The sequence below is a fragment of the Apodemus sylvaticus genome, chromosome 21 (assembly GCF_947179515.1).
Source record: "Apodemus sylvaticus chromosome 21, mApoSyl1.1, whole genome shotgun sequence".
Taxonomy (NCBI): Eukaryota; Metazoa; Chordata; class Mammalia; order Rodentia; family Muridae; genus Apodemus; species Apodemus sylvaticus.
In genome coordinates this window covers 4,465,878-4,492,347 of record NC_067492.1, presented here as the reverse complement: position 1 = coordinate 4,492,347, position 26,470 = coordinate 4,465,878, and the positions used below count along the sequence as shown (strand labels likewise).

The 26,470-nt window shown below is 48.6% G+C and overlaps 1 protein-coding gene across 1 annotated transcript; it reads left to right on the top strand.

The window, feature by feature from the left end:
• The first annotated feature begins 3 nt into the window (after positions 1-3).
• Gnpat (glyceronephosphate O-acyltransferase) lies at positions 4-26,062 on the top strand. The gene is made up of 16 exons (XM_052166641.1): positions 4-243; positions 7,132-7,314; positions 9,861-10,037; positions 10,741-10,870; positions 13,519-13,646; positions 14,202-14,277; positions 15,029-15,180; positions 15,299-15,429; positions 16,730-16,953; positions 19,794-20,036; positions 21,513-21,592; positions 22,343-22,483; positions 23,255-23,351; positions 23,428-23,521; positions 24,341-24,402; positions 25,782-26,062. The coding sequence occupies exons 1-16, from the start codon at positions 169-171 to the stop codon at positions 25,823-25,825; spliced, it is 2,037 nt and encodes a 678-aa protein (XP_052022601.1). The 5' UTR covers positions 4-168; the 3' UTR covers positions 25,826-26,062.
• Positions 26,063-26,470: the final 408 nt, after the last annotated feature.

Sequence of the window (26,470 nt, the reverse complement as noted above, 5' to 3'; positions counted from 1 at the left end):
TCGGGCCTAGTTAAGATGGCGGTGACCGGGGTCCCGTGCAGTGGCCGTACGGAGTGCCACTGTCCTGGGCGTGTGGGAGCCGCCCCGTTCGAAAGAACCGCCCCCAGCGGCTGCACCACAGCCGCGTAGCAGACCAGCCCAGGCCCCGCCCGGGACGGCAGCCGCGCCATGGATGTTCCTAGCTCCTCCAGCTCCCGATTCTCGGTCGGCTCTGCCAGCCCTAGCAGTGTGCTCCTCTATGCGGTAGGCGCCTGGGGGACCACGGCCCAGGGCGACGTCGCGGGAAGGACAGTTCCCCGACCCCTGTGTCCCCAGCCCATGACCCCTGGCTCAAGGAGCGGGTCCTGACCCAGGCCTGAGCAGGGTTTGGGTACTTGGCTTGGTATCCACGGCAACCATGCGTCTGCGCCTCGGTTAACGTGTCTGCTTTTACAAGTTTGTATCGATGGTGGTTCCTCTGTCCCTTCTCCCTGTCAGGCCGGGAACCCTCGCACACTACTTGAGGGGCGCATTGGAGGCTCCCGAGTCCACCGAGGACGTGTCGGCAGAGTTCTGCCCGATGAGTAACCTTAGTCCTGACCCATCCCGAGAAGACTTTTGGGTCTCCACCTCCTGCCTCCCCCCCCAACCCCTTAAGTATTCCTGAGAGAAAAAATATTCGGCTACAATATGTGTGTAGAGTTTTTTAACACTTAATTTAGGAAGACTTGGAACCACAGGAAATTACTGCCTTCTATTTGTTATGTTTCCACAGGTTTCTGAATAGGATTCTCATTGTCACTAGTTTCACTCGAACTCACTCCCTCTACACCCCCCCCCCTCCTTCCTCTTCTGGCTTTAACTAGTGGTTCGCCTGGTTTGGTTTCCAACAGAGTGTTGGTCACTTAGACAATATTCATGCGCAATTATCAAGGTGGAAACTTTGTGTACTTTCACTCTGCGGGATTGCACAATTACATGTGTGTGTGTTGTGTGTGTGTGTGTTAGAGAGAGAGAGATGAAATTTTGTCAGCTTTCTGTGTGAATGAGTAAAGCAACTGGTCATGAACATTTCCAATTTTGAGACTGGACAGCAGCCTTTTTTTTTTTTTTTCTGAGACAGAGTTTACTTTGTGTAGCTGAGGGTGCCTGGAACTTGCTTTGTAGACCAGTTTGGCCTCAGACTCTGCTAAGAGATGTGCCTGCCTCTGAGGGCTGGGATTAAAGGTGTGCACCACCATGTGGTGGTGCACACGTAGCTCAGCAGCCCATAACTGGTTCTGGCTAGTGTTTGTGACAGCCCAGCTGGAGAGCATGGTAGACTCCTTCAGGCTGCCTGACTTCCTCCACTACACTGTTAGTTGTGCAATACTCCCTGTCTAATCTGTAGTCCTTTAGTGATATTAAGATATTGCTAATGATGCAAACATTAGGAGTGCCTGCGGTCTCCCAAGTTTTAGTCTTAGTTCCAAAGACTGCCTTGCCTCTAAGTGCACAGGAAATAGTAAATGTCAACGCATAGTCTAGTCAAGTGGGGTACATAAGGGCAGTGATTAAGCATGCACTAAACATTGTTGAAGTCAAGGGAAGAGGCATCTGGTTTGTCTGGGCACTGGAGAAGACTCCTAGAAGATGACACCAAATCTGAGTTTCTGGGAGGTGAGGACTGCTGTAATGTGAGGTAAAAAAATCACAGCCTCGTGTGTGGGGAAACTGATTAGAGAATGATGAAGAAGAAATGAGACAAAATTAAGAACATAAGCAAAAGGTGTTATCTAAAAGAATTTCATGTTGGTTGTGGTGTCGCATGCCAGTAGGCTGAAGGCTGAAAGAGGCAGGAAGATCAAGAGTTTGAGGCCAGCCTGGGCTACACATTTTGGGGCTGGAGAGATGGCTCAGCAGTTAAGAGCACTGACTGCTCTTCCAGAGGTCCTGAGTTCAATTCCCAGCAACCACATGGTGGCTCACAACTATCTGCAGTGGGATCCCATGGCCTCTTCTGGTATGTTTGAAGACAACTACAGTGCTCATGTACATAAAATAAATGTCTTATTTCACATACCATGGGTATTCATGGCTTTTATAGAGGACTAAATCATCTCTGCATTTATGCTCTAGAAAGTCAAAGAAAACCCCTAGGCTTCTGGCATGGTTGTCTGCATTAGTGAGAACTTTCACCCTAAAGAAACTCGGGGTGGGGAAGATGTGGTGCATAGGCGTGGGGATCAACTAGGACAGTCGACTAGTGCACAGAGTCCGGGACACACAAAGCATGATGGCTTTATGTGCAGACATTTAGGGCAGAAGATCCTTGGACTGGGAACCAGTTTTAACTATCTAGGGCCTAAGGACAGTGGGGGCAGTCTGAAGTAGGTGGTTGGGTTCCTGTGGTTTGGCCCCTGGGCAGATGCTGATCTCTCAATGGTAGGAAATGCAGGGGAGGAGCAGGTCTAGTCAGGTAGAAAAACAGTTTCGGTCGAGGGTGTGAGATTGTCAGCTGTGGATTATCACCATCTGGACCAGTTACATCCTAAGTGTTTGGGAGGCATCCAAGTGGATTTAGGAATGTGATACCCATGCAAAGGAAGAGGGTGTGGCTAAGAACGTGGATTTGGCAAGTCACTGGCAGGTAGGATGCATCTGAAGCTAGGTAGTAGTACACTCTTACAAAGAGACTGTGCGAGTGTGTCCATATCTGTGCCCCAAATGCACAATCCAGATCCTTGGTTGCTTATAAGAGTCCATTGAGTGGTCCAGGCACTTGTATATCCCATCTTAGACTGACATGACCTGGCAAGGGTTCCTGCTCTGACTCTCTGTTTAGACTTGCTTTCTGTATTTCACTACCATGACTTTATATTTCACAGGAAGGAAGTGTGTTGTCTCTTCAAAATATTCATGGTCTGCTCTGTGTGGCAGAACTTTGCATTGTTGACTCCTTTTTAATGTCAAGGACCCAATGCAAGCATTGCCCAAACCACTCAGTAAGAAGTACTTCCTCATTAACAGCCTACTTTATCTCCTCCAGCTGATTCTGTGTTGGGTCACAACAGTCATTGAACTGGCTGGCCAGGGCTTATTGTTAGAGTCATGGCATTTATAAGCCTATTGGTAAGACAGCCATTAATGAAAACCAAAGTTTAAGTCACTTAATATTACACTTATACATTTTCTACAAAATAAAGTTAAGTATTACCAAGCACCATCTCCTAAGTATTACTGAACACCACCGTTATTCTGTTCTAGAGGTTGTCTTCTTAGGGGAAGGTTGCACTCCTGTATCATCTGGTCCTGCTGTGCATCTTAGCCAGTGCTGGTGATGTGTGAGCTGGCCTTGATGGGAGGACGTTTGTCACAGAGTGCCAAAGCCTCGGCTCCACTGCTGGTCACTGACCAGCCTGCCAGTAGAGTCTCCCACCTGACCTTGTCTGTCTGCTGAAGGGCATGTTTCTCTCTGCAGTGTCTGCTTGCCTGTTATTGCTGTCTCCCCAGCCTATAGCAAAGGGCTTGGTGCACAGAGAACTCTCGGGGGCCACTTGCTGAAGGCAAGCAGTGGAGAGGGGGGGGCTGGGGCGGCCAAGGGACAATCTGAGGTGAAGAACATGCTTCAGCTAGCCTGCCTGCTGGATTCTCATTTGTACTGTGTTCTTGGGTAAGTGGCCATTCAATTGCTTGCTGTCAGTAATTGTGGTTCCTGCATCCTGTAGTCCTTTGCATAGGAGGGACAGGTGGTAGATGTCACGCTGACTTGAGTGCTTAAAAATATATGCTTTTGACATTAGAGACTAGGGAACAAGTGGATATGGGCAGAGGGGTGGGAGAGTTGTCAGACCTATTCATCAAGATCAAGCTTGCCATCCATCCATCATCTGCCTGGTCCCTGGATTTGGGTTCACAGTTGTCCTGGATCCCACCCTCAGTGAGTTTCCCAATAATGATGGCATTGTCCTTTTGTACTCCTAAGGGCTCGAGTGGGAGCTTTCTAAGATCTCACTTGCCCTTCCATTATGTAGTAGTAGTTTTTTGAGTCCCAATATGAGCTTTTACTTTATTAAGGAGAACTGTAGTGTCTAAGAAGGCTTTCAAATTTTACAAGCAAAAGCATGTGTTATGTTAGGATGGTTGCATTTAGAAACATGGCCAGATGCTAGTGTGCTAATGATATGACCTGCCTTTGGGATAATTGCTACCATGCATAGATATGCAAGTACAGTGCGTCAGCACATATGTAGTAGATGTGACTAGCAGGCAGAGGCGTCCTGTGCAGGTGTGAGTGAGTCTGGGGAGCTCCAGAAAGCCCTCTCGGAATGATGAGGATGTAGGTCCAGGAGAGCAGCGGGGGTCCAGACAGATGCCTGCATGTCAGCAGGGTACCAGCATGGCTTCCGGTGGCAGCACGGCCAGGGAGTAAACAGTGAGTGAGCTGTGTCCTAAGTGGACGGGGCAGACAGAGCAGGTCTTCCCTTACTCTGAAAATGACCTTGGCCTTATTCTAAGTAGGTGGCACTCAAGCTGAGTATTTTAAAAAGCAAAGAATAACCTTTGTTTTAAGGAGTATGCGACAGCAGGCAGGAGGATCCTTTAGGCTAGGATGCCCTTGTGATTAGAGTGCAGGCTGTTGGGTAGCCTCACTGAGGGTGAGGCCTGTGGATGCTGAGTCCCTACAGTCTCAAAGGCCCCAGTAAGGGAGTTGGGAGGAATGATGCCCAGGGTGTAGGTGAGTTGACAGTTAAGATTTCAGGAGAATAATCAGGTTGTAGAACCAAGCGAAACAGTGGGCAGGCTTTGCAGAAGGGTGGTGGGAGAAGAGCCAGCAGTGGATTTGGAAGCATGTGACTGTTCTCAGCTGTGTCGGGGCAAGGGGAGTGACCCAGACGGAGAGCATTTGTCAGCCTGCATGCTGAAGCTCGGGTCTCACCTATAGCACCACAAAACCAACCAAACAAAAGAAACCAAACAGCAACAATATCCAGTGGGATACGTTAGTGCCCAGCATTTGTGGAAGGCCTGGAGACGAGGGCCGGAGAGGTGAGCCAGTGTAGTTTTGGGGGGTGGGGAACTCCCCAGTTTAAAAGTCATTGAATTGGGGAAAGGAAGTAGACTTTTTTGTTTGTTTGTTTTAGGTTTTTTTTGTTGTTGTTGTTGTTATTGTTGTTGTTTTTTAGAGACAGGGTTTCTCTTTATAGCCCTGGCTGTCCTGGAACTCACTCTGTAGATCAGGCTGGCCTCTGACCTCAAACTCAGAAACCCACCTGCCTCCCAAGTGCTGTGATTAAAGGCGTGCAGGCGCTGAGAGCACCTGGGGGCAGGCGCTGAGAGCACTGAATTCAGTGCTACAGTCAGGAGATATCAGAGCCATTGGAAGAGGGGAAAGAACTGCAGCCGCTGGCCCAGCCACAGCAGTGACTGACGGTGAATCCGGTGTGGTTGTATGTCAGAACAGTTGTGCCGTTTCATATAATTCCAAGAATGGACTACAATCTGAGTGTGCTGCAGTGAGATTAATAACATTAAAACAGAGGGAGACAAAATAATGGGAGAAGCATAAACAACAAAAATGGTCTCAGTGTGTGTCTGGTGGAGAGATAGGTCTCTGTGCTTAGGAACAAGCACTCCTATAAGTGGTCTCCACATTAGGGAATTACACATAAAGTTAGTGTTTTTGTTTTTTGTTTTTTTGGTTTTTGGTTTTTGTTTTGTTTTTCAAGACAGGGTTTCTCTGTGTAGCCTTGGCTGTCCTGGAACTCATTCTGTAGACCAGGCTGGCCTTGAACTCAGAAATCTGCCTGCCTCTGCCTCCCAAGTGCTGGGATTAAAGGTGTGCGCCACCACTGCCTGGCAAAGTTAGATTTTTTTTGTATTTGTTTTTGGTTTGGTTTGTACTTTGCCTACATTTTCTGAATTTTTATGTGAGCCCAAGTCACTTTGGTAACTAAAAAAAAAAAATGAAGATGTTATGAAACATGGTAATTATGTAACAACTAAGTTGTTTTAAAACAGGGATAAAGAGGAGAGGTAAATTATACACGGCATGACCCATGTTTTGAATAAGACATACACATTTCTGTAGCTATCAGAAAAAAGAAACTACTTTGGGCCTGCAGTTTCTGTTGTGAGTACTTCATGTTGACCTGATGCCATAAACGTGCCTGGCCGTCGGTGTGGCAGCCACGGGGCCACCCAGCAAGCTGGGCCTCTGCTGTTTGGAGCTGAGGGCCCACGGCTGGCAGGAGACCCTGCGTCTTGGGGTTCCCGTGGATGGAAGGCAGCTGCTCGAAGTTTGCAGTGGGACTTGTTTTTCTGCATGTCAAGCTCTTGGAATAGACGAGCATCTAACAGCTGGCGGAGCTCACCGTAGTCATTATCATCACCACTGTTAATTAGTAGGTCAGGAGAGCATTGTTGTCAGAGGACCCTGTACTCTCTGAAGGTAGAACAAGGGTTTGATGGATGCCAGCTAGTGGGGCCCACAAATGCTGAGCAGGGGGAGGTGGAGTAGACTCCTTATATTATTTGACTTTGTTTTGTTTTGAGACAGTCTTGTGTAGGCTGGGATAGCCTTGAACCACGATGGTTTTTACCTACCTCTGAAGGGCAGGGGCTAGATAGGCTTGTGCCAACACACCCAACTTGGTTTGGGGTTTCTGATATGGGTTTTATTTTTTTAAAGTTAGATAGAGGCAGACAAAATGAGTTTGTAGATGTGGTACTGAGTTTACAAATCAGAAATATGATGATCAGTAGGCCATCTGCTTAGTAGTGTGGTGCTTGTAAAGCATTTGAAAGGCCTTAGGTTCAGTCCCTGGCCCAACAAAACCAAACCACCTGTTCACCACTCCTGGTGGCATAGACCTATAATCCCAGCACTTGGGAGGTAAGATGTAGAGATGAAGACCAAGAGTTCAAGGTTGTCTCAACATAGAGAGTTCAAGGCCAGGAGGGGCTACATAAAGCCCTGTCTAATATTAGCTAGTACTAATAGTTGAGTACCAATTATAGATGGTGATGGCGTCGATGTTCCTTTGTCTGAGTCTAGGGTTAGAACACTGGTAGTTGTTGTTCAGGTGTTACAGGTGCTAGGTCAAAGGGAAGCCTTAGTAATTCTTCCTTTCCCTCTAGGAAACTTATTTTCCTTCATTTCTTTCCTCACAGAAAGACCTCAAAAAGTGGGATGAGTTCGAAGATCTGTTAGAGGAGAGGAGACATGTCAGTGACTTCAAATTTGCGATGAAGTGCTACACCCCACCCTTGTATAGGGGCATCACTCCCTGCAAGCCAAGTGACATTAAGTCCATTGTTCTCAATTCTGAAGAGATTAACTATGTCATTAAACAGGTAAGAACAGAGTTCCTCAGGCACAGCCAGCCTCCTTCAATGTAAGTGGGTCCGTCTGCTGTTTCCCTGAATTTATCATCTTAAGTATATTTTTACTACGTGGCATTCAAAGGTGTGCTGTGCTATCATTTTATTAAAACACTGGAAGGCCAGCTGAGTAGTAAAATGGTGCCAAATGTGTGATATATTTTGAAACACAACTTGTACTGAAGAGCCCACAGCTTGGGACCAGTTAGTTATAAGCAAAGCTAATTTGGTGTAGGGAGGGGGGAGCGGAGGTGTTTTTAACCCTATCTAACAAAGATCCATGTTTTCTTAGTGAAGAGAGTAAAGAGAGTTTTTAGCCAAACAGCTCACGTCAGACCTCCCCATGAAAGCTTTATGAGGTCTGAGGAATCCTATGCCTACGTCTTATCCTTGTCAGCTACATTCAAAGGTTGGGTGTAGGATCCTGAATTAGTAGCTTTTCAAGACGCCCATAACTCGGGTGCCACAGTTTGTTTTCAGAACAGGAGGTCAGAGAAAAGGTTCATGTAGAATGCTGCAGAGGTTCAGTCTGACCAGTGAGGAGGACAGAAACTGGTAAAATGCAGGGAGCTCCAGGGTAAGTGGGGCTCAGTGGGGGCTAGGAAGCCAGATGAAGGGATTGGGCTTTGCCTGCAATGCCATGCCCTCTGGTGCTCACATGGGGTGTGCCGCTCACATGGGGTGCAGGAGCACTGCTCTGGTTTTACTTTAGATGTGGCCCTTAACCCATACCCTTAATCTTTGTGCTTTGCTCAGCCATTGAAACCATGGAGATGCTTTGGTTCTCTGTGGTTAGCTCTGTTTTATGAGTGAAGACAAGTTTTATCACTGATTCATACTCAGGACAGTGTTAGAGCACCCAAGGGTTTGGGTTGTTTTTGTTTTTTGTTTTTTGTTTTTGCAGAATGTTAACTCCAGCTAGGCATGGCTGTGTTGGGATGGGGTGGGTTCTGAGAGACAGACACATCATCATGTTGAAGCCCCGTGGCATCCTTTCGTGACACTAGGAATAAGAGATCGCCATGGCTAGGTGGTATGCATGTATGGTGGAACTGTTGCTTCTTGATCCAAGGTGAACAAAACGTAAGATTAAAACCAGTGAGAAAGACAGTGATTCAGTCTGTTCCTGAGAGTGTCCCTAGGGAAGCAGCATGCTGCTTATTTTGTTTTGATTCTGTTCCTTTGCCATGCTAGGAATGACATTCAGGGCTCTGCACATGGAAGGCAAGTGCCCTACAACTGAGCTGCATCTTCAGCATCATGCACATGATTTTACAGTGATGGTTTTCCCTGTGCTTGAGAAGAGGCCGTGGAGTCTCATGGAGAGCTCAGTGTCTCTAGCCCTCTTGTTTCCACTCCTCAGTGCTGAGATTACAGGTGTGCACCCCGGCTGGACTTAGAGTAACCTTCTCCTCCCGTGTAGGAAGGTGTGTTCTTGAATAGCACACAGTATGTACACATGCCATAGCATGGTTGTTTATCATTAGGAAGCAGTGCATGCTGGGATAATTACTGGGTTCTGTCCTCATAGGCTGGTGATCCTGTGGGTTGCCACACATTTGAGTCAGGGGAGCTAGGAGTCTATGTCAACTATGATGGGTGATGGGAAGTTTTCAACACTGTTGTCATCGTACAGAATTACGCTCATCAATGTATGTGGTTAGTCATTGACAGAAGCACTAGTCAGTATGTGACACCTGGTTTCTATAGTCCCCTGGAGCCTACGTTCCACAAGTCAATGGTAATGTAGCTTAGGTTGGCCTCAAGGTCTGGGTTCTTCAAGTGTTGGGATTTCAGACTTGAAAGCATTTTTGTTGATTGGTTGCTTGCTTGCTTGGTTGCTTGGTTTTTGGCTTAAACTTTCACGTCCCCGTTGTCATTCCAACCTTGCAGTTCCTCTGGCTTCTCTTCTTCCCTGGCTCCTGCTTACTGTTCCTTGGGTGACTTGGGTTAATGTGTTTCTTTGTTGGCTGGGTCACAGTTTGAGATACACTCTGAGGAAAGGAAGGAGCACACTGAGAGCTGGTGCTCTCTCTGCAGTGCTCCTTCCTGGATTGAGTTTAGAGCAGATAAGAAGTAGATGAAGGCTCTGGTAACACTGCTTCGTGTGCAGGCTCCTGCGCGCACATCTGTGTGTGTGTGTGTGTGTGCACATGTACATGTGTGTGCCACAGGTCAACCTTGACTGCTCTTTTTTAATTTCTAGCCTTTAAACCTTCTTGAATCATTTGTCACTGAACGTGGTGCTGTGCCCTTGTGGTCCTGGCAGTCAGCAGGCTGAGTGGGAGGATGGCGAGTTTGAGGTCAGCCTGGTGCCATAGTGGGCCTTGCCTAACAGAGGAGAAGCAATGCGTGCATCATTCACTGTGTTAGTGAGCTGGGTCAGGTCTAGTCACAGAGAGCATGCTCTGTTGTGGACTTCCATCAGAGGTCAGTTTGGAGTTAGTCACAGTGGTCTGAGAGGAAGGAGCTCTGGCTTCTGTTTTTCAGAACTCCTGTCTGCTCTGCCTTCCTTTCAGCTGTCCAGGGAGTCGCTGACAGGTGTGGATGTCCTCCGAGAGGAGGCCAGCGAGATCCTGGAGGAGATGAGCCACAAGCTGCGCCTTGGAGCCATTCGCTTCTTTGCCTTCGTTCTCAGCAAAGTGTTTAAACAGATCTTCTCGAAGGTGTGTGTGAATGAAGAAGGCATTCAGAAGGTGAGATTGCCCAGCTTATCCTGTGCTTTAACCCATTCTAGGACGTTTCGTGTGAGGGTGGGTTGTCGGGCACCCACGATGATCCTAGGGGACATGTTTGTGGCCTGTCCTTAAAGTCAGACCTACAGACTTCCGGCTTAGTCAGTAAGACTTACCGAGCACTTAGTGTCACGTGTTCACAGGTTACAAAGTTATAGAAGGATTTTTTAGCTATAGAAGTAGTTTTCTAGTTATGGAAGGATGCAGATTCCTAGCCAACTGTATAATTCCAGCCATGATCCATCTCCTGTGCTGGTGTGATTTTTCATATAAACACATTCTCTTAGGATTTGGTGGGCAAGGTCAGTTAACTTGGTCTGCGGCACAAGCGGTAGACCTTAGAGCCAGCTTTTCACTTGCCTAGCTGTGCCCTTAGGTGCTGCTTCCCTGGACGCCTTTCTCTATTTAATTTAGTTATTTAGAGACTGGATTGCTAGCCTAAACTGTCCTTGAACTTCCCAAGTAAGGAAATAGACCTTATTTCTGATCCTCCTACCTTCATGTCCCAAATGTCCCAAATGCTGAACTGACAGGCATGGGCTCTCAGCCTTTCGGGTGAGCTGCATGTTCAGCCATGATTTACTTCTCTGTTTTCTGATTTAATCTGTGATTTTAGTGACATGACAACTGAAGTTTTTGAAAATCTGACTTTTTTTTTTCCAAGCTACAACGAGCTGTCCAGGAGCACCCCGTGATCCTGCTGCCCAGCCACCGGAGCTACATTGACTTCCTCATGCTGTCTTTTGTTCTCTACAACTATGACCTGCCTGTCCCAGTGATTGCAGCGGGAATGGGTGCGTGCGGAGTCTTCACCTGGGCATCTAACTGTGCACACTCAGCGCTCACTGCAGTAATGATCGGAGTGCTTGAGAATTTGAAGCCAGTTTATCTTTACAGCAGCTTTCCTGCGCCCTGTCTGCCATGGTGTGGTGCACAGTGACTGACCAGCGTCAGAATGATGGCCTCAGTGTCATAGCTGTGTCTGAATTCCCTTCCCTTTTAAAGCTGAATGATATGGATGCACCACATTCATTTTATCCTTGAGCCTTCCTGTCTATGAACACTTTGCCTGCTTCTGTCATTTGGTTGTTTCGGGCTACACTGGGTCTCAGGTCACTGCTGCTGTCATGAGACAAGAGCAGCGTGGGAGGAAAGCGCTCACGTCACACGTTCCATATAACAGTTCACTGTCACAGTCAGTGAGGCCAGGACGCAGAGCAGGAGCTGATGCAGGGGCCATGCAGGGTGCTGCTTACTGGCTTGTTCCGCGTGGCTTGTTCAGCCTGCTTTCTTACAGAAACCACCCACCATGTGTCAGGCCCTCCCACACCCGTTATTAATCTAGGAAATGGCCTACAGACTTGCCCACAGGCGATCTGATAGAGATGTTTGTTCCCATTCAAGTTCCTCTTCCCAGAAGTCTCTTGTGTCAAGGTGACAGAAAATCTGGACAGTACTCACCTGACCCTCAGCAAGCACTCTGCTGGTTACACAGGAACTTGAGCTTTGCTTGTTTGATGCCCATTTTACCGTTGTGTGATGTGTGTTGTGTCCACACTGCTCTGTGCTCCCAGCAGTAGCACAGAGGAGTGGGATTTACCTATGTTCCTGCGAGTGTTTGTAGTGCACATACTTTTGTTTCTTTAGTAGTAACTATCTCCGTGCCGTGCCATGGTCATCATGGTTTTAACATGTTTTCGGTGGTGCTGAGTCCCCGTCCCTGTGTGCTCCCCGCAGTCACAAGGGTATTTGAACAGAGCTATTGTTTGGTTGTTTGAATTTTGAGATGGGATCTATATGGCCTTGGCTGGCCTTGAATTTCTCATCTCTAGTGAATCCTACTGCCACAGCTCTCCAGGTGCTGGGTATACTACTGGTCCCTGTGTCAATGTGTCTTTGTGGGTCTGTGTCCCATCTTCTGGGTTGTTTACCTTTCTGCCATTGAGCTATGGGCATCCTCTGTGTCCTGGGCACTTGCCTACAGATACAGGATCAGCCAGTTTATCTCTACTCACTGGTCACCCTGCCATTGTGTTGATTTTGTCCTTTGATTCACAGACTTGTATGTTTCCATGAAGTCCAGACAACCTATTTGTTCATTTGATTCCTGGGTATTTACTGTCAGAACCAAGAAGTCATTACCAAATTTGGTGTCATGAAGATTTGCTCTGATACTCATCTGAGAGTTATAGATGGAGGCCTTCCACTTGGTTCTTTGAGCCACACAGTTGGCTTTTGTGCTATAGAATTCATGTGTCAAGTTGCCTTGATGCCGTGGGTGTAGACTGTACAAGCATTGTCCCTCTATGCCATGCTGCTGTGTAAGTGTGTCTGTGCTTTTATAGAATTCCTCTGTAGAGTCTGGGTTGCACTGGTTCCTTTTCAAGGTCTCCAGAAAAGTAGAGATTCTAGTATTAATAAGAGTAGTGAATCAGTAAGACAGCTGCAGGGACTTACACACCTTAAAATGTGCTTCCTTCTGCATAGACCGGTGAGGAAATGAGTTAACACTAGGGAGAATGAAAACTATTTAAACCTGCTGGGAGAGCCATGCCTTTTTGTAGACCTGCTTTATTTAATTTATTTCATTAAAAGGAGGTTGATACTTTTACCTGGTGATGGAGAAATGGGAGTCAGTTGTCATGGATCCCTAGATGGGGATGCCACGTGCCTGCCTGTTACAGAGCACAGCAGAGGATGTCGGCCTCTGACATGGTTGTCATGTTGCCTTGCCATTGCCTCTGTCTCTGGTAGCTTGAAAATACAACAGAGGCAGAGAGGTCAAGGTCTCCCAACAGGTACCTGGCCACAGTCGCTTACAAAATTCTATTAGGTGTCTTCTGTTTAAATGCTTGTTTTCTGTATGTATGCTTTATATGCATGTATGTACATGTGTGAGGGTACATGTGTATATGTGTACCTGTGTGTATGTGTGTGTGTGTGGTGTATGTGTATCTCTCTCTCTCTCTCTCTCTCTCTCTCTCTCTCTCTCTCTCTCTGTGTGTGTGTGTGTGTGTGTGTGTGTGTGTGTGTATGTCTGTGTAGGCCAGAGGTTGACACTGTATCTTTTTTTTGTTGGTCAACACCTTATTTTTAGAGACAGGATCTTACTGAACCTGGGGCTCATTGGTTCGGCTAGACTGACTGGCCAGTCAGCTCCAGAGGTTCTGCCGCCACTGCCTCCCACACAGCACTGCAGCACAGGCATGTGCTGCCACCCTTGGTGTCACATGGGTGCTGGGGATTGAATTCAGGTCCTCGTGCTTGTGTGGTGGACACTCACATGAGCCTTCTCTCCGGCCCTTTTCTGTTGTTTTTTTCTAGAGTTGATCTCAGAAGTGTAAGTCTTGCTGTCACAGGGCACGTGTCATGTCCTGAACTTGTCAGTGGTGTCACATTCTGGTCTGTGTTCCCACACTGCCCCTCCCTCCCTGTGTTTCAGACTTCCTGGGGATGAGAGTGATCAGTGAGCTGCTGCGGATGTCCGGGGCCTTCTTCATGCGACGCACTTTTGGAGGAAATAAACTGTACTGGGCCGTATTCTCTGAATATGTGAAGACCATGCTCCGGGTAAATGCAGGTGCTCCAAGGACCCAGAGCTGCACTGCATTCCCAAAGACCTCTAGCTGCCTTTTCCCAGCTCCCAGTGCTCCCTCATCTGAGATGTGTCCCTTTTTAAGTCTTGCTGTGAGACTTTGACCTACTTTGTCCCAATTAGCATCAGTTACGATAAAATATTGGAAGAAAGTCTTTATTCAAGGGGCAGGGGCCCTTGGAATAAGGAATCAGAAGCCATTTATAAAGCTGGGGATGTGGCTTAGTGGTAGAGTGCGTGCCTAGGATACGGGAGGTCCTGGGTGTCTCTCCCCCCTGCTCTCCTTTCTATTTCTCCCTCCCTCCCTCCCTCCCTCCCTCCCTCCCTCCCTCCCTCCCTCCCTCCCTCTGTCTGTCTGTCTGTCTGTCTCTCTCTTTCTCTCTCTCTCTCTCTCTCTCTCACACACACACACACACACACACACACACACACACACACACACACACACGGCAGGTGGAAGAAACAAAAGAGGCCTGTGTTATTTTGAGAGTAGACAATGGGTTTTGTGTATTTGTTGTGTTTTCTTTTAGAGTGGTTATGCTCCTGTTGAATTTTTCCTCGAAGGGACAAGGAGTCGAGCTGCCAAGACTTTGACTCCTAAACTTGGTAAGTCTCTTATGTACTAGAAGCATATGAACCCCTGTCCTCAGGTGTGGTGCTGCCGTGGCTACCAAAGAGAACTCAATATTCTTTTACTTCTCTGATAAGATTAGATCTGTTTCCTTAAGTGTAGCTGGTTTGGGGCCCTTTGAATGTCCTTTTCTGCCCCTGGCTGGGAATGGGATAGGGTAGAAACTTAGAGAAGACTTAGGAAAGTGTCATTACTAAAGTGGTGTGGACTCCCAGAAACATGGACTGTTGCTGAACTCTTCATGTATAGACATACACGGTTTGAGTGGTTGTTGACTTAGAAGCTCAGGCTTAGAACTCACTGTATAGCTTCAGCTGACCTCACACTTGCTGTCATCCTCCTGCTTCAGCTTCCTGAGTGTTGGAAAGATAAGTGTGAACTCTCATGCCCAGTTTGTGTTAGTTCGGGGTAAGTTGGTGAGAGGCAGCAGCTCAGGTGTGGGTGTGGAAGGCTGACTGTATAACTACTGCTGGATTGACTTCCACACTGGACCATTTCTCCTCTCACTGGGGCCAGAACAGCCTGACCAACTGAGCAATGACAGAGATTGTATTATTGGCCAACAGTGGGAGATGCTGGACACAGACTTAGGATTCACTTCTCAGCCCTGGGGGTGGGAGGCTGTGGGTACAGAGAAGAGAAGAGGGAGGCTGGTGTATTATTTGTGTGCCCTGTATGCCCTGATCTTCAGTATACATGGTAAAACATTTCTCCCTGTGTTTACAGGTCTCCTGAATATTGTGATGGAACCATTTTTTAAAAGAGAAGTTTTTGATACCTACTTTGTCCCAATTAGCATCAGTTACGATAAAATATTGGAAGAAAGTCTTTATGCATATGAGCTCCTAGGAATTCCTAAGCCAAAGGAATCTACCACTGTACGTGAGGATAGCCAAATCTGATTTTCTTTGAGGGTAGAGAATACCCTAACTTACACATCCACTACTAATTTTAAATCTACTCCTGTTTTCTTTCCCTATCTTGTGATGCCACCAGGGATTGTTGAAAGCTAGACGGATTCTCTCTGAGAACTTTGGAAGCATCCATGTGTACTTTGGAGACCCAGTGTCACTGCGCTCTCTAGCTGCAGGGCGGCTCAGTCGGAACACGTATAACTTGGTGCCAAGGTGCAAGACCTGTGTTTTAATACCTGACACAGTTGAGAAGTAAATTCCACAAGTGTGAATGGAGACTCTTGAGGTGACGGCCTCTGAGATCAAACCTTGGCTTGCCTGAGCTCTCCAGCAAATGCTAGGGCAGCCCTGGCTCACAAGTTCACCAGCGGAAAGCTTCAGTTAAAGAGCCTCGTGTGCGAAGCCAGCATGGTAGGGCATGTCTGTGATCCTAGCCCTCAGGAGTTCATTGAGAGGCAGCTGGAGGAGGAATTCAAGGCTATCCTCAGCTCCACAGCAAGTTTGAGACCAGCCTGGTTTACATGAGACCCTGTCTTAAAGTAACAAGCAAATGCAAAGGATTTGCCCACCCCTCAAAGTGTCTCCCTAAAACAAAGAAAGATAAGCCGTGTGTTTCAGCGTGTAGCCAGAGGATTTGTCATCTCCTTGATTGCCAGTAACAGCACCCTGGGTTAGAAGCACACATACAGAGATTGTGCACAATATGGGCAGGCCAGTTCATGTGTCCGGAGCAGTGCTTTCCACCCTAGGAAGGAGTACAGAGGAGCAACACCCAGGATACTACCATGCTCTCAGACACTGGGACCTTTAAGGGTTCAGGGCACAGATGAGCATTTGTAATTTCCTTTTAGTTGGATTAATTGATTGATTTTGTATGTTTGTGGGTGCATGTGAGCTTGCTGGAAAGCCCTTATTCCCAGTGAGCCGGCCTACCAGTTGCATTTTCTTAACTTAAAAGAGTCCTCCCAGGGAAGAAAGGCAGACACACCACCGTCTGCTCTGCCAACCCTCAGGGGGCACTGGAGCTGTAGCGCCTCCCTAGCTGTGGGGTTCCTGGCAGCTGCCTCATTTGTTACTCCAGAGTCATGGAACCCAGGGCTGCTTCCGTAGCTGTTTGTGGAGCCCCTGTTCCCAGATGAGGGTGGGCTAGTTCTTGGAGTCCTTCAGCCTCCCTAAAGAGGCAGCACAGGAGGCAGGCAGCCACGTGGCTTTTTCATACAGACCCATGTCCAAGCAGCCATGCTTGTACCAGTGATAGTTCTCATCATAAAGCAAGGTGAGGGGCTTTGTTTGCTTTATTCTCTCTATTCCTACAACTGGGAAGAAATGTTTTTGCATCAATTAACTGCATATTCTGGAGACATGTGCAGGTCCCACAGTGAAGCCAGGGAATGCGGCCAGCATGTGCTCTGAGAGAATTTGGTGGCAGAACCATGACAGGTGTTCATTTGGTGTCTTCTTCCACCCTGAGTGTTTGTGGCCAACCTGTAACCTGCTCTCCCCCTTCTTTCAGATGCATCCCCCAGAAGCAGCCTGAGGATGTGCAAGCCTTTGTCAGTGAAGTTGCTTATAAGATGCAGCTTCTGCAGATTGAAAACCTGGCTCTGAGCCCATGGCTCCTGGTCGTTGCCATTCTACTTCAAAACCAGCTGTCCATGGACTTTGACGCCCTAGTGGAGAAGACTCTGTGGCTGAAGGGCTTGGCCCAGGTGTTTGGAGGGTTCCTGCTCTGGCCTGGTATGTATATGTTCCAGAGTCGGCTTTTCATTTCCTAGTTTGGGAATGTTTGTAGAGGTGAGACACCCATGGACGCTTTGAGTGGAGTAGAAGTGCCACACATGCTCCTGTAGTCTGTCGACCTCAGTGAGGGGCTGCTTGAGAGCGATTGCTCGTGTGCCGGTCCCTCCAGGGAGTAAGACCTCCTGACGAGTGTCATTTCCTTGGCAGCTACAGACCAGAGAAGGATAACATGAACTTTCCCCTCCACACTCACTGTCAGTTAAAGAGTTGTGATCAGTTTTGTGTGTGCACTCGTGTGTTATACATGGCTGTTTTGTGTGTGCACTGGTGTGGGTTGCATGTGAGCCTGTGGAGGCCAACAGTTGATAGCGGAGGTTTTTGCTGTCGCTCTATGTTTTGAGGCAAAGTTGTTGCTTCCTGTCTGCCTCCACACTGAATGTGGCGCTTGCCAGTGTGGATGGGCCTGCTCTCCAGCCCCAGAGGCCTCCTTACCTCACCTCCTCTGTGATCACAGCAGGTGCCAGGTGCGTGCCACTTCTTCCAATGCAGGTTCTGCTTCACTGACAGAGCCATCTTCGTAGCCTCAGATTTTATTCTTTTGAGGCTGGGTCTCACTCGGGGCTGGCCTAGAACTCGCTGTATAGCTGAGGTTCCTCTCAAATGTGGAGCGGCCACCCATCCTGTGTCAGGATTGCAGACATGAGCTGCCAGACCCAGCAGTGTGCTGTTGGCTACAGTGTGGTTACTTTTAAAATTGTTGTTGGGGTGATAGGAGTTGTTGAGGCCAGAGCACAACTTTGTGCAGTCAGTTCTCTCCTGTCACCTTTCTGTGCGTTCCGGGGATTGAGCTCAAGTTTACAGAGCATGCATGGCAAGAGCCCATGGCCACTGAACCATCTCACAAGCCCCAGGGTTGCTTCTCTTTTGTTATTTCTCATACAGGAAATTGAACCTAAGGCCTCTTGTGTGCTCTGTGCCTCCAGCTCCATCCCGAGCCTCCTTCAGTCTTGTGTGTGTAGACTGTGTGCTGTATAGTCAGCAGCTGAGGGCTTTCCCAAGCTCTCTGATTCCAGCTCACTGAGCAAGCATGGTGCCTTCCCATCATCTCAGTCCTCAGGAGGAGGAAGCAGGAGATCACGGGTTCAAGGCCAACCATGGCTACATGAGATCCTGTTCTTTAGAAAAGAAAAAGAAAAAGAAAAATGAATATCTGGGTGGTGGGAGTGCATGCCTTTAATCCCAGCACTCAGGAGGCAGGCTGATCTCAGTGAGTGTCGGAGAAACCAAGGAGGAAGGGGAAAAGTAGAAAGAAGGGGGAAGGAGGGGGAAGAAGAATGTAGGGAGGAGGAGAATAAAGAAGGAGGAGGAAGAGGAGAAAGAGAGGAGCAAGAAGAAAGCTCTGCCGCCACACGAGAAGCTGGCATAGTGGTGCACACCTTTTAATCCCAGCATTCCAGAAGATAGGGGCAAGCTTGTCTCTGTGCGCTCCAGCCTAATCTACATACCAGGTTCCAGGAGAGACAGCACTGTGTGAAGAGACCCTGTCACAGAAAGAGGTTCTGGGGAAGGAAGGGAACAGCTGAGTAAACACTGCCCTGGGAGCCAGGAAGAAGGTTCAGTGGCTCAGGGTGTGTGACACACACGTCTGGCATTACTTGGGTTAAGTCCCCAGAGCCAGGTAAACAGCTGGGCATGGTCCAGCAGATGGGAGGGGGGAGGGGGAGCAGGGGGAGGAGGAAGAGGGGGAGAATTGCTAAGAGGCTTGTGGGGCAGACAGCCTAGGGATGCTCAGCATGGAGCAGCATCTGAGTGCAGGGTGTGGAGTCAGGCTGGAGAAGCCTGGGGCTGAGGGCCTGCAGCATCGCTGCTCTCAGAGCATCCCACTCAGCCCCTAGCACCCATGTAGCAGCACACACTCGGCTATAACTCTAGTTCAAAGGGCTTAGGCCTCCTCCTCTGGCCTCCTCAGGTCCTGCACTCATGTGGTATGCTTACATACAGACAAAGTACTCACACACATAAAATAAAAAAATAAATATTTTTTAAAAAGTAGAGAGACCCTGCCTCAAAATAAAGTTGGCAGACAGGAAACAAGTCCCTAAAGTTGTCCCCCTGGCCTCTGCACACACAGTGTCACACACCCTTCATTTGAACTCTATACTGCGCTGGGGATTTGGGGGTGAGAGTCTGTGATGGTAATTGGTGTAAGTTGAGAACCATAAGGATGATGCCTTGAGTGTGATCACTGAAAGGACAGGTTGTTACATACAGCCAAGGGCCTCCCAGATCTCAGAGGTGGACAGGCTGATCTGGGGCTCTCCTGCCTCTGGAGGGGAGCCCTGCATGATGGCGAGCTAGTGCTAGGGTCAGGGCCCAAGAGCTGTGGACAAGACACAGGTTATGGGGAATATTTTGGGATTTTTGAGAGTGGCTTTTTTGTTTGTTTTTGTTTTTTGAGACAAGGTTTCTCTGTGTAGCCTTGGCTGTCCTGGAACTCCCTCTGTAGATCAAGCTGGCCTTGAACTCAGAAATCCGCCTGCCTCTGCCTCTGCCTCCCAAGTGCTGGGATTACAGGCGTGTGCCACCACGCCTGGCTGGAAGTGGCTTTGATGGGAAGGAGATCTTGAGGGAGGTGAAGACTGGATGGAGCTTGGCTTATGGAGGAGGGAGCAGTGGTTGGGCAGGAGGGGCCGCTTGCCCCGCCTACCGAGTGATGCCCTGGGCATCTTACAGAGAGACGGAGGATGTGCTATACCATGTATTCTGCCTTGGAGCATGTAGGTTCTGGGATATGTGGCTGCCTTCTCGTTGAGTTCACTCTGCTGCTCTCTCTGTAGATAACAAACTTCCCGAGGAAGTGGTCCAGTCCAGCATACTCCTGCACTCTAACCTGGCCAGCCATGTCAAAGACCAGGTGGTTCTGAAAGTGGACTCTGGAAGATCACAGATGGTCAATGGGCTTGTGCCCGAGCATATCGCCCTCCTCATGTGCTCCGCCTACAGGAACCAGCTCCTCAACATTTTTGCCCGACCGTCCTTAGTAGCCGTGGCTTTGCACATGACACCTGGGCTCAGGAAAGGTAACTTAGGAGTGTGGCCTTCAATGTCAGAAGAGGCCTGACCCTCTAGTCCCAGAAAGGAGTAGTGTAGCCACGTCTGTTCTCTACAAAAGGAGGCTGCCCTGCCTACTTAGAGGTCTAGAGTTGGAAGGTATAGTAGCATGTGGTAGCCCCATCTACTCAGGAGGTTGAGGGAGTAGGAGCTTCAAGGAGTTTAGGGCCAGCCTGGGGTATATAGCAGATGACAGTTTCAAAACAACAAAAGAGATGGCTCAGTGGTTAAGAGTGTCTGCTCTTCCAGAGGATCTAAGTTAGGTTCCCCGCACCAGTGTTAGAAAGCTTACAACAGTCTACAACTTTAGCTCCAGGGCATCCAACGCCTTCTCCTGCACTCCATGGGTTCCTGCACACATGGGGCACACACACACACACACACACATATACATTGAATAAAATGAAAATAAATCCTTAGGAAAGAATGAAACTTGAGAACTGGAAAGACCTAATGATGGCGTCGTCCATATGGCATCTTTGGGATAGCAAGACGGCTTAGTGGGAAATGCCAGGCAAGCATGATTAGCTGAGTTGAGATTCCTAGAACTGGTAAAAAGCTAGGTGTTCTGGTATGCATAGGAAACCCTAGCATTCCTGTGGTGAGATGGGAGGAAGAGACAGGCGACGTGCCCCTAAATCTGTGTACCAGCTACACTTGAGGCTGCAGCTTAGCAGCAGTTAAGAGGCTGTGTCCCCACTAATGTAGAAATCAACCAACTCCTGAAAGCAGCCTTCTGATTTCTCATATGTATGTTTGTGGCTTGCATGTTGCCTCACTCATCATATGCACAATAATCTAACATTCTGTGCCTTTTATCAGTAAGGGTTGTTAGGTCTGGGGAGCCACATCATTGCCAGAGAGGCTCTGTATCGGGGGCCCCATTGCCGGACCCTGGTCTGCTGACGGCCTCTTACCTAGCAGAGGCTGTTAGGACACCAGTGCCATCACTGTTCACAGTGATATCAGATCTCAGCTGAGATAAAGTTATGCAGGCTGGATCCACACAGATGTGCCTGAGGACTGCGGGCTCCACCTAGAGGATGTCCTTGGTTGGTCTTGGTTTTCTTGCTCCCTTGGGTGCTGGTGACTAACCCAGGCTTTCACATGTGTGGGGTAAGGGCCTTGCCGGTGTTGGTTTCTCAGAGTGACTTTTCTGCAGTAACTTCAGACAGAGTGCTAAGTTACTGTGAGGAAGTGGGAGACAGGAGAATAGGGGAGCTGGGATGTGAGCTCCCCTCCCGCTCTGCTCAGAAAGAAGCCCTTCTAAGGACGGTTGCATCGTGCTCATTTCAGGACCGAGGGGTCGAGGCCTTTTAAACTCTGTCAGACTGTAGTCTGTCCTTCAGATAAACTTCAAGGCCTCAGTTCTTGTTACATGCACACACTTGAAGGGCTGCAGGTGAAAAGCCATGTCTTAACGCTGTGGAACGACTTCTTTCTAGAGGATGTCTTCAGTTGCTTTTCCTTCCTCCGCAACGTGTTTTCAGATGAGTTCATCTTCCTTCCAGGAAACACACTCAGGGTAAGTTCTGACAGCCAGAGCGGCCATGCCGCATGCAGGCACGGTGAGGTGACAGATGAGGGTCCCTGGCATGTGTCAGGTCTCCACTCATCTTTTTCTTCTTGGGCCTTCACTTCATCAGACACCAGTTTGGTTTTTGGTCAGGTTTCCTCAGTGACACAGAGACCCTTTTGGGAGAGGACGGTTCTCTGAGCTGTCGGCGCAGCCTGTCGCTGCTGTGAGTGGACTCTGTGCTCATAAACTTTGGAAGTCAGCATAGCCTTCCCTGTTGGACTGTGTCAGTGGGTGGTGGTGGCCCTGCCTGGCAGTGGGACAGCTGCGGTCAGGCTCCAGTAGCTGCTCTGTGGATTTGCTGGTGTGGGCAGAGGCACGCAGACAGAATGTACAACAGGTTTCTGTGTATTGTCCTAAGGAGAGGGTTTTCCTGTACTCTGTGGTAGTTGGGATAGGGGAGTGAGGGCAGGCAGGGCTTGAGTCTAAATCTACCTGTGGGCATTTCTGGACTTGCTATTAAATTTAAGGACATGTGCAATGCAAATGAAGAACATCTGGGGTGTCTGTCTGTCTGTCTGAACATCCCAAGCCACAGTTGCTCAAACTGTGTTTGTGTGTTTGAGCTTTAGCACTGAAGTGTTGGAACAAATGCTCCCAGCTTCTGTGCACAGTCAGGTGGCTCTGAGGAGCTGTGGGATGAGTGATGTTGAGGGTGCACAGACAGCGTACATAAGTGGCCTCCCTTCCCCTTTCCAGGACTTTGAGGAAGGCTGTTACTTGCTGTGCAAAACTGAGGCTATACAGATGACTGGGAAGGACATTATCCTCACAGACAAAGGGAATGCTGTATTACAGTTCCTCACAGGACTCTTTAAGCCTTTTGTGGAATCTTATCAGGTACTTAAAACTTACAAATTTTGTGTGCCCTGATTTCAATATTGTAAGACTTTCTTCCTGAAGTTACTTGTGGTGTGAAGGGTGCGCCCAGGCAGAGAGGCTCCACGTCTGCTCCAGGGACAGCCCACCTCCTTCGTATGACTGGTGTTGATACATAGCAGAAGGATCCCTGCGCTGCATGGATGTTCCCAAACTCATTCTGATCCGAGAACAGGAGCAGGGCCCCCGCTCAGACAGCCCAGGGGAGGACCCAGAGCATGCTTGGGACACTGTGCTGCAGGATTTTAAGGAGAGGAGGGGGCACTTGGACAGCAAATGTTAGGCTATTTCAGATGAGAACCTGTGACTCTCAGCTCTTTGCTCATACACTGGCTTTGATGGGGGGTGGAGCGTGGAGGCCACCTGTCCACCTCTACCCTGGAAGTTCATCATGGATGGGCACTCCATGAGCTGGGAATCAGCCAGTGCTTGAGGACCTGCACTCTGTGATTTCAAATGAAAGACAGAGACAGAAGGTCCCCTCCCCGCACCCCCAGGTGGTACTCAATATATAGAACTAGAAGTGTTTGTCTTGCCATCAGCTGAGATGAGAAATTAAACTGTTTAACAACCGTCATTTCAAACTGTCCTTTTCTAATTGTAAATGATGTGGAAGCTGAAGAGGTCTGTTCCTTGTGCAGACCGTGGGGAGTGTTTGTCTCCACCGTGTTGCCACATGCTCCTTGGCCTGCCCTTTTTTCTTATGTTTCTCATTCTCCCTCTTGAAATCAGTTACTTTGCAAATACCTCTTGCATGAAGAGGACTACTTCAGTGAGAAAGAATACTTGGTCGCAGCCAGGAAGTTCACCCGTCAGCTTCTGGATCAAGGTCAGTCATATCTCTGTGGGTAGCAGTTTCCCAGTTGGCAATATAAAGGTCACTCACCCTCTACCTCTCCTTACAGGTACCTCTCAGTGTTACGATGCGCTGTCTTCTGAACTGCAGAAAAATGCCTTAGCAGCTTTTGTGAGACTGGGGGTGGTGGAAAAGAAGAAGATGTAAGTACTGGATGCTGGTGGGTTTAAGATGAGGAGTAACAGTGTGGCCCAGGAGCAGGGCACAGGAGGGCGGCGCTGGGCTTCCCTCTGGGAACCTGCACTTCCCCAGTCAACATGTACTCTAGCCTGGGTTTGGATTGACCTCAGATGGAATTTCATAGATTAGTTACAGAAATGAGCATAGGCTAATGTGTGTTAGTATACACTATGGACAGAGATACAGACAAACACTAACCGAACAAGAGTCCCTGGGTTAAGGCTGAAGCCAAACTCCCACATTTGTATCTTGTGTGGTAAGAGGGTGTGTGTGTGTGTGTGTGTGTGTGCATGTGTAGAGCAGTGGTCTCAGCTTCTTAATGCTGTGACCCTTTAATATAGTTCCTCCTATTGTGGCGACCTTAACCATAAAGCTATTTTTGTTGCTACTTCATAACTGTAGTTTTGATAGTATTGTGAAATATCTGATATCTGACCCCTGTTAGGGTCATTCAACTCCCAAAGAGGTCACCATCCACAGGATGAGAACCACTGGTCTAGAGTCTCCTAAATGAACAAGCACTTTGAAGGCAAATTCTCATAGTTGTCTATCACCTACACTCAAAACAGGAGCAAGTCACCTTTCAGCTTCCTGGGCTGAGGGCTGTGGTTGTGCCTCTGCAGTAGAGCCCAGCATGCTGAGGGCCTGGATTTCATCTCCAGCCCTGAAGGATAGAAAGCAAGCTTCGCGCATGCCACTGGCCTTTAGCAGCCCCGGGAGGGTGTAGTGAGAAGCGGTCTCGGCCACAGGTTTCATAGTAACACAGCTTTTCTTCTCTTCAGAGATAGTAAGTATGTGTATTATGTGAACGGGCCTGCCACAAGCAAGTTAGAAGAAATGCTCGGTAAGTGCACTGGGATAGACTCAGACCCTTCCCCTGTGCGTAAGCATCAGAGTATTAGCCGGAGGAACAGCTGTAGATTCTAATATAAATAAGAATGCTGAGCATAGGCCAGAATTTCCATAAGGAAAAGTCCCAGTTATAGTACTTGGGAGATGAGGCAGGAGGACTCCTGTGAGTTTAAGGCCCGCTTTGGGTATCATGAGTATCATGGGATACATGTATTTGGGATACATAATGAGTGTTATGCCTGCCAAAGCAAGACCCTGTCTTAAAAAGCGAATCAAATGGGGTAGATGGGGAAAACAAAAGCAGGTGGAAGAGGGGAGGTGCGAGAGAAATGGTGAAGGAAAGATTTATGAAGGGTAGGGTAGGGCACATGCACAAAGTGCAGCAAAGAGCATGCGCAGGAAGACAGCAGGCAGAGCGGGGGTCCTGACAGCGCAGCAGCCGCATAGCCCGCCTGAACCCATGCAGCCTTTGTGCTTAGCTGGGCTGAGGGGGGGTCTGTTATGGCTCTGATATTTTTCCTTTTTATTTTTATTTTATTATAAAAGATTTTCTTTTTCTGTATGTGTATTTTTGCCTGCATGTAACTGTGTACACTACTGTGTGCAGTGTCCACTGAAGCCAGCAGAGGGCATTAGATCCCCTAGAACTGGAGAGCTGTCATGTGGGTAGTGGGAATGGAACCCCAGTCCTTTGCAAGTGCCACAGGTGTTCTTAACCACTGCCCTCTCTCTCCAGCACTGCTCCCTTCCCTTTCCCTCCCCTCGTCTCATTTCCTCTCCTCTCCTCTCCTCTCCTCTCTTCTCCTCCCTCCCTCCCTCTCTCTCTCTCTCTCTCTCTCTCTCTCTCTCTCTCTCTCTCTCTCTCTCTCTTGATGCAGGTCTATGTAGCCCTGGTTGGTCTAAAACTCACAGACATCCACCTGCCTCTGTCCTGTTTCCTCCTCATGCTGTCACATCTGGCCTTGTTTCCATTTTCTGGGACAATATCTTACTTACTCTGTGTCCCGGACTGATCTAGCTTGGCACTCGCCACACTCTGTGGCCCTGGGGGTTTGGGGGTGGTTGAGCTTCCAACTCATAGCTCTCTTGTCTCAGCCACACCCAGCTGTGGTGGCATTTACCCTCCCCCTGGGTCAGAACCTGTGGTGCATTCTTAATCACAGCTTCCTAGTACGTGATGGGGGTGAGAGCTGTCTGGATGCTGTAGGCTGAGAAAGAGGAGCATCTAGAAGAGGCAGCTACTGGCTTTGTCCAGGCCAGTAGAGCCCACAGGAGCCAGCTAAGTGATCAATGAGTGGGTGGACCACAGCCCGCTACAGAGCTATGGCAACGCTCAAGACCATATTATCTCATGAGCTGTCTCTGTCTTAGGATGTAAGAAGCCAATAGGAAAACCAGCCACTGCAAAACTATAATAATCATGGAGCCGTTGTAGAAAACACAGTTCCATAGTGACAGTCACAAAGGACTTACTCTGCCACAATGGGCACTGAGAGGAAGATGTGACGTCTGTCTCCTTGAGACCTCTGAGCCGTGCTTCTGCCAGGAGGAGGAGAGCATGGGAGTGTCAGTGTGACCTTCCCACCCGCGATGGCTGCCGGCCAGCACTCATGTCACTGTGTGTTGTCAAATAAAGCAGTCTTGAAAACGTTCTTGGACGGCAGAGCTCAGGCCCCTCCCCGTTTACTGCCACTCAGTTTCCCACACCTACTCCACTCTCAGGCCACCTAGGAGGTATAGTACATCTGCAGCACTGACCACTTACTTAGCTGTGCACTGAAGAAGGGGCAGGTGAGGGTTCCCAAGCACAGCCTGGAGCTGGGATCGGGAGCATGGCAAAAGTGCAGAGCCTCTGCTGTGCTCTGAGAGGGTCCCAGTCAAAACAGGCAACTAAGAATGCTGTGTTGGGTATATATAAAACTGGAAGTTCATGTCCAGATTAGCTCAAATCTCTAGGACATTGGGTTTTGGATAAGCAGACCTTCCAAGTCCAAAAAGCATCCAGTTCACTGGTCTTTGTCAGTGTTTTCAATAAACCGTTCTCACTAAACAAACAAAAG